Raw genomic sequence first — 8,109 nt, 5'->3', positions numbered from 1 at the left:
CTGCTCCTGTGTCTGTGGAGATGAGCCTTTGCTTACAGAATTAATAAGGCTGGGAGGGACAACAGTAGGGTCATCTGCTCCAAGCTCCCTGAGAGCACACTGCACAGGAAATGACATATATCAATAAATGGTTTAGGATAGAATTTGTCACACTTAAGTGTGACTTCTATAATCAGGTGTCCAACATAAACTGCTTATCCAGTCACTGTGAAAAAGAACTTCCACCTCTCAGCACCCCTCAGGCTGGGAGGGATTGCTCTCTGGAACTCCTGTCTGTCTCACTGTAACTATGAGCACTAGCTAAGTCTTGCTTAGTTTTGAAATATCTGAAACAGGTTGAAAGCAATCCTAGATTTTGGAAGAGAGATGCTCTTCCTCATGGACTCCTGGCTCCATAGCAGGGCTCTGTGGAGCCCTGGATGTATGATGTATGGTAAGAAGAGTGAAAAGAAGATGGCAGAAATAATAAAACCAATCACAATTTTGTATCAAAAGTAGAAACTGCATTGTTGTTTGGTAAGCTAACCAGCCTGATGTTAACTACAAACATATGTACACATCAATATGTTAAATACTGTTCTGTTATTTAAAGAAACACAGGTTATGCAGGGACTGATATCTGCTGACTGGTGATGAAGTATCTTTACATTCTACATATTTATAAAAGAAAAAACTTTTTCTAGCACAAGAATAGTACATTCTTTCCAACACTATTACAGGTTTCATTTTATTAGCATGGAAACCAAAAGTTTGTCTTTAGGAAGCGTGTAACTCTCTTCTTATTAAGGTCAAACTCAAACTGCTTTCTTGCACTGAAGAAGTAAAGGAAGTCTGGGAAAAAAACCAAACAAACAATAAAAACCCAAACCCAGATGAATTATCATATTGCAGATATAAATGTTAGTACACTTTAACAACATCCTCAAAGAGCTCAAAGCAACCTTTGGATACAATTATGCTGCTAACAGCATCTACTACCAGGTGTAACCTCTGCAACACGTGACCCAGCGGTATGGAGACACTCCACAGCAAACCAGCCATGCACATATTGCATCATGTAATTAATGAACCTCACAAGGCCACTCTACAAAAGATGCACCCTGTGCATTTCTTTAGCTTAAAATATCTGCTCTTACACTCCAGCTGTGCCGAACCCCCCAGCAGGGTGCATTTCTAGCCACCTGTGGGTAGGTATTGCACAGACCAGAGTGTGCACAGAGCGCAGCAAGGTGTGAGCAGGTATTTGCCTGATGGGTGCTGCCAGATACCATGCAGGGAAGGAGAAGCCCAGCCTGGGCTAATCATGTCCAAGCTACCTCTTGGGGGTGAGGTGTCTCAGCACCACGTGTGAGACTCATTTAGGAAAAGAAGCAAGATTTGCTATAATTAACTTGCATGGGTTTGGGTGAGCAGCAGATGAGGAGCAAGGAGGCAACTGGGAAGCTGTGACATGTGGCAGTGTGAATGTATCCTCAAGTCTAGTCCAGCATTTCCATGTCTAAGCAATGTTCACCCTCCTGCAGGAGAAGCTGGTGCTGGCTGTTTTATGTCAGAGGGACAGGCTGTGAGAGGTACACCTTATGATGTTGGGATGTCCCTGTGTTGAGTGTTGATCTTCATGGTGTGATGTGCACATCAGCATGAATACAGATATATCTCTCCCTAAGAATTGGCCTTTCCAGATGTGCTGTCACCAAAGGTATACTATCACCATTTTTCAAGGGGGTAAAGTGAAGCATGGGAGTGTTATGTGACTGCTTCAGGGTCTTGTTGGTCCTGTGTGCTCTGAGCAGCATGTAGAGGTCCCTGTCTCTACCCAAGCACTCTCAGCCCTGTCACATTGAGCATTTCTTAAAGATTTTAGCCAGAACAGTTACTCACTGTCATGTTGAAAAACAGCATCAATCTTCCCATTAATTCCTGGAAAGGCATCTCTTATCAGTAATGACTTCCTATCCATGGACTGACTTCTTTCATCATAACTGAGAAAAATTATAAACAAGCAGGAGTCAGTGAAACCTGCAAACAACTCATGAATAATTCCTCTCAGCTCATTATCTTCTACCTATCAAGAAATAACAAAGTTTACTGAAGATTTTTAGTGTTGTTTGGTAGTGTAGAGAGAGACATATTTTGCCATAAATTAATTATTACTTTATTAGCTGCACTGGATAAATTGCTTCTCTTTACTCCACCAAAGAATACCTAATATTGGAGCCATCACCATAAATATGTTTTTTATTTTTTCTAAGAGACCATGCCTAAAGGAGCAATAGATAATAGATTGTAAAAAGATTTCTCTCACGTTATATTGCTGTAAGAAAAGTTTATCAGGAAAAATCTGGGCTTTTTCTGAAGTTATGAGGTATTTTAAATCAATTTACTTAAGTTACTTAGAGCAAGCTATTACATTTTTGGTGAAGTGCAGTTTATCCATCAGTGCTGGAATAAGAAGGCTTGTGAAAGCTTTTCCCTTCTATAATTTCCTTAATAGGAGACTTAATGATCAAAGACTTAATCATTCAAGTTACGATAGTTTGACTTAAAACGTGGATGTCTAAACTTCTGCTTGAAGTAGACACGTGGCTGAATAATTTTCTAGAGTGATCTTTGTATATACAATTTCTTTGGCATTGTGGTGGAAGGAAAGAGAAGTTATGTTGTTCATCTTAAATAATTCGGGTTGTTTACTGCTTCCATTACAGGAGCACCTCCCCTGTCTGTTAGAAATCTATGTCCTATAAGAAAAACTTGAGCAGGAGTGATGAGATTGAAAAGAAAAAAATAATAACCATGCACAGCAGACAATTCTTCGCAATACATGGCATTTATCAGCATTTTTATGAAACTATTTGTTAGTAACTGGAAAGTGGGTGACATTCTCCCTCTTACTCCATAGAAACATATTTGATATGTGAATAGTGAATCTGCCTGATTTCCGGAGATGACTTGTAGAGCTGTACAACGACTTTTTAACCAAGACAGCTAAATGAAAACAAACAAACAAATAAACAAATAAGCTGTTAAATGAACTAAATTAACTAAATTAACTAACAGGAAAACTAAAGGCACTATTCCACCTCCTTTCAAATATTTTTCCACAGCCAGCTGTGACACTGAAAGAGATCACCAAAAGTGTCTGACTAATGCATCCTAAATCATGACAGGATATTGATCATGTGATTATGTTTGCTTCTATTCAGAAAAGGACCACAGGAAATATTACCTCCAAAATTTGTCTGCTATGAAGTAATATGTTTTCCCCTCAATTCCATTATGAAAAGCAGCATCAATTTTGGTAACATCCTTTGAAAAGCCCAGGGCATAGAGTTTTTGGGGGTATCCAGGAAGTATGGTATCTCCTCTCACAACCCAGAAATCATTCCCTATTAACAAAAGTTAATAACATATGAGAACCTTCTTCTGAGAATGACACGATCTTTTTCATGAAAGCTGATGGTTTCTTGAAAATAATAACTGAATTTGAAAATTACTGAAAATAGTTCTAGAATCAAAAAGAATGCAATAGTTCTCCACATTACTTTTTTGAAAACTGAAATTTCAGTCCTTCTTCATACTAATGCTACTATCATTCTTAAATTCAATAGAAAATTTCCCAAAAGAAAAATAATGAAATTTATTTTGGCAAGGAAAATTTTCACTGTGGCTATTAAAAAATAAGATATATGTTCTTTAACTTGGACAATAATTTTATTATTTCTGTGATTGAAACACACCAATTTATTGGACTAAATTCAGGATTTCAGAATCCTACAGAAAGAACTTAGGTGGTTTGAAGCCAGATGCAAACTCTCTAGGCTACTTGGGAAGACAACATGGGGAAATAAAAAGACAACATTTTACCTTTAAAAATGACCATTTCATCTTTTTCAGGAATTTCATATGCAGCATCAACACCAGGTGGCAGCTGTGGCCAGAATGAAGATATCAACTCAAAATCAGCCGTTCTCACTGCTGGATGTTTGCGCCAAATATGCCTTGTGCAAGTATAGAACAGGTTTTAAATAAAATTGGATGTTCACACACCCTGATGCATGAAACCACACGATGGCAAGCAGGGCAGTATTTATCTGATTAAACCCAACTATGTACCTGAGTTAGTCACACCATATTCCCTGTAAACTTAATGTAAAGACAGTTATTTCCATGGTAGGATTGCTCTCTTCTTGATGCAGACATTTAAAATAGGTCAGATGAACTGTTTTGTCAAAACATTTATTTCCCCTGATGCAAAAGTTGAGCTTAGAGAGACCTGTTTCACAAGAGTGATGCCTGGTAAGACTTTGGTAACAAAAGCCCAATTTTCCTTTCCTTTCCTTTTATTAGTATACTGAATCCTGACTACAGGAGCTCTTCAAGCAGGTATTTTGTCAGGGCTGGTAAGCCCTCAGGTCCCTCAAAGCAAGGACAGCAAGAGGGTGTGAAGTGTTTCAGAGCTGGTGATGTGTTTTGCCAAAGCTGAATTCCCCCAGATGCTGAACACGGGACTTGCTTACGGCCTGAAGTGAAAACAGCACACGTTTGCAGAGGAGCCATTTTCCCCCACCCTATTCACAGCATCCCCTGTTCCAAAGGTCATCCTCCTCCTTATATTCTCTTAATTTCTTCATCAACCTCTATATTTTTTCTTTCCATCTCTTTTCCTGATTCCCTGTTGTGTCTTCCTGTCTAAAATGGCTCATATTCTAATTAAAGTTATTTTTCTGTGCTGTGGGGCATAATTAAAAAGTGAAACTCAGGTATTTTACTTTCAGAAGCTGACTTACTTGTCTTTAAAGAACATTATTTCTCCACGGAAAGTGGTGACAGCATCAAACGTCAGATTGGAGTTGCAGCTGTTTGGCAGTGCAGGATCTTTTGAGTCAGTTGGGTCTTTTATCTCAGTAGATTCCATTTGATCATTGTTTGTGTTGGGAGATGATCCTAAAAGAAGCGGTTTATGGAAGAAATTATAGTGTGAACTCACTGAGGTATATCCACTACACAAAATTGTCACTGAAAAGTATCTGAAGTTTGTGAAATTACAAGCAGTAGTTGATGAAAAATTCTGAATTACCATAGAGGTACTGTATGCCAGTAATATCATCTTGATGAAGGAGTACTGAAGGGTCAAATTTCCTGAAAACTGGATACATCAGAGCGTTGGGGTCTTTGGAATGGGAAAGTCCCAGTGAATGGCCAAACTCATGGGCAGCAACATAAAACAGGTTTGTGCCTGAAAACAACAAACAAAACACATGAGAGAAGAGCTGTGTCTTTGTATTTGTCCTGAATAACATGAAAGGCACAAGGTAGGTCAGAAGCTTTCAGAACTCATTGTCCAAGCAAATGAAATTCCTGTGTGAAATTTAGTTGGAGATGAAATTATGGTCTGAAGTAAAAATAGTGGAATCATTATAGGGAAGTACAAGGAAATAATCTGTAGATCTTGCAGAATTCAGTGTAGAAGAAGGACCCTGGGCCAGTGCAAGTGAGGTAACTGTGCTGGAAGAGGTTTGAGGAGTGGGAAGAAGTGAGCCATCCTTACAAATAAAGCTCCCCCCAGTGCATGGATGAAGCTGAACTGGGACCTTAACTTAAACCAGAGACTCAGAGGCTTTTTAGAGCTATGCAAACCATATGCTCCCCCAAATCAGTGGCAATTTAAACACTTCTTAAGGAAGAGAGGAGACAGATACTGCACCCTTGATTCCATGTTCAACTTGCTTGGAGAACTTAATTACCTACCCTCTGTGCTTTTGGTCCACGTTTCATCTTCATCAAAGTGAGCATCTCCACCATAGTCCTTGCCAGGTGCATAGGCATGGGCCAGGGAGCCTCCTGGGCCGTCAAAGGGGATGAAGTCATTGTGACCTGAGGAGCAAACCCCAAACACAGCTGACTGGGGCTTCATGCACATACTGAGCAACACACAGCAGGTATGGATCCAGTGAACTACTGGCGGCTCCCTGAATTTTCTTCCTTTTTCTCTTCATCTGCCTCTATGCCCTCCCCCAAAACCTGTCAAGAGTTGTAACCATAGCACCTTGAGCAAGAACTGTATTTTTCTGTCTGCTTGTTCAACTGGATACTGATCTCCACATGTGCTATGTACAGGAGAAATCATTCCAGGCCAACTGCTCCATGTAGGCAGTAACTTAGCAATAACTCCTAATTGTTAAATGGAGATTTACCTCTGGCTGCAAAGGAGATCATTATGTCTGCATCACCGCTGTCCTTCCTGATGAACCTCAGCGGGGTCACACTGCTCCAGACACGTAACGCCTTTGTGATGGCTGCGTTGACATCTGCTGGACCCAGGTCCGGCGTGTAGTTCACTATCCTTTAAAATACAGGACAGAACAAGTCGAGTTGTTGCCACTCACCCTGCACTTCACACTGTCCTGACATGAAGAATTCCATTGTGATTACCTGTATGTCAGGACATGTTTTGTCCATTTTGGCTCCCCTGCAAAGGTGGAGAACCCAGCTACATCAGGGAATCCACAGCGGTGTTTCTGTGCCAAGTCCAAAGTGCCAGAATCCAGCTTCCCTGTCACCTCCAGCCCAAAAAATGCCTGCATTTCTTTTAGTTTTTGGGTCATTGCATTATTACTTTTCCAAACAAAAGGTTCTCCATCTTTCTTAAAGCCATAGTAATTTTCCAGGTACTTCTAATGAAAAAAAACCAAACAAAAATCCAAAGTTTAGAACAATTAATGATGTTTGCTTTTGAAGCTTATAAGATATTAAACAAACACCAGTCAGTCATGTAGGCTTTGCTGCTTTTCTTTCTGTTCTATGACAGCATGGATAATAGTTTGTTAAAGCCTGCATGAATATTTTTCTCTTAATGCTAACTTTATCCTTTGTACTATCACTATAAATATTTTGTAGTTATCAAAATGCATTTGGAATTAGCATTTGTTTAATAGATTATTTTTTGATAATGTGCCCTCCACTTACCCTCCCCCCCAAAAGTTACCTAGAGTCCTTTAGAGGAAGTAATTTGAAATACACAACTGAACATAAAATTTCAGTAGTTGTATCCTGTTTCCCCACATTTTAGACAGTAATAGTTCAGAAAAATATACTTCAAGTACTTACTTCATGAGGAGTTATGTTTCATAATATCATGTCAAGTAAATAGCCACATTTCCACCTGAACAACAAACCAACCCTAGACTGACGCAGAAGTTTAATTATTTGTAAAATTAACACAGAATGAATGCATCATCCAATTTAATTGGTCTCTTAAAAAAAGTAAAATAAGATGGTGCTAAAGTAGCCTTTCTCATCACACAGCTATTTTGATAAATATTCAATCAGCTATTTATTCTACTTGTTGTTTGGATGCTCTATGCTAGTTACACAGACTAGTGGATGATCAGCAGTAGCTAAACATCTCCTCAGAGCTCTACCTTCCTCACCTGGATAAGCTGCATGTCTTCTTCCTTTTTCTGCCTTGTATTTGCAGGAAAAGCAGAAGAAAGTGCTGCACATAGCAATAGGAGAAATGGGAGATTTCCCATTCTCATTTCCACTAGCCTTTATAGAAGTCTTTTTTGTAGTCTACCACACACCTGCTTCACCTTTATATAGTATTTTTTTGCTTTATAAAGCTTTCCAACCCCTGACTCATTGATTCTCACAATGTCTAGTTAGCAACAGAACAAGCAAAACAAGAGTTTTACCATAAAACAGATCAGTGCTGTCTTTCATCCGGTTCCACCCTTGTGCAGGTTTTGCAACATGGAAATATGATTAATGAGAAGATAATAGACCTGTAGTTATTTTTAATGAGCTTATTAACCTTTTAATTGTTAAAATGTAGTCTTACTCTCCTAAACTTAAAGCATATATCTTTAATGCTTTCTATTCAAAGATAATATTGATTTCAGAAAGGCTGTTAAAGTGCCTAAAGAGGGCACTTTTCAGGGGGTTTTATACCTTGTTTTTTGGAGGCTGTTATAGTGCCACCGTCTTTCCCTTTGGTTGAGTGCTGTCAGTTCTATAACTCCTTTCTTGATGAAGCAATGTTTTGTTTATGCAGTTTTTTATAAACAGTTTGCACTTGGATGAAATTATCTTTTTTTTTCCTGCTGGAAA

At 39.0% G+C, this 8,109-nt stretch overlaps 1 protein-coding gene across 1 annotated transcript; it reads right to left on the bottom strand.

Moving 5' to 3' along the window:
* Window positions 1-716: 716 nt before the first annotated feature.
* Window positions 717-7,538, bottom strand: LOC135294310 (stromelysin-1-like). Its single transcript, XM_064409421.1, has 10 exons — window positions 7,431-7,538; window positions 6,433-6,674; window positions 6,195-6,343; window positions 5,749-5,874; window positions 5,078-5,236; window positions 4,788-4,944; window positions 3,865-3,998; window positions 3,227-3,386; window positions 1,882-1,982; window positions 717-831 (listed from the first exon to the last, which is right to left on the bottom strand). The coding sequence occupies exons 1-10, from the start codon at window positions 7,536-7,538 to the stop codon at window positions 731-733; spliced, it is 1,437 nt and encodes a 478-aa protein (XP_064265491.1). The 3' UTR covers window positions 717-730.
* Between the last annotated feature and the right edge of the window lie 571 nt (window positions 7,539-8,109).

Source organism: Passer domesticus, chromosome 2, assembly GCF_036417665.1.
Source record: "Passer domesticus isolate bPasDom1 chromosome 2, bPasDom1.hap1, whole genome shotgun sequence".
Classification (NCBI taxonomy): domain Eukaryota; kingdom Metazoa; phylum Chordata; class Aves; order Passeriformes; family Passeridae; genus Passer; species Passer domesticus.
Note: the sequence above shows the minus strand (reverse complement) of the source record. Positions and strands in the feature narration are given on the sequence as shown.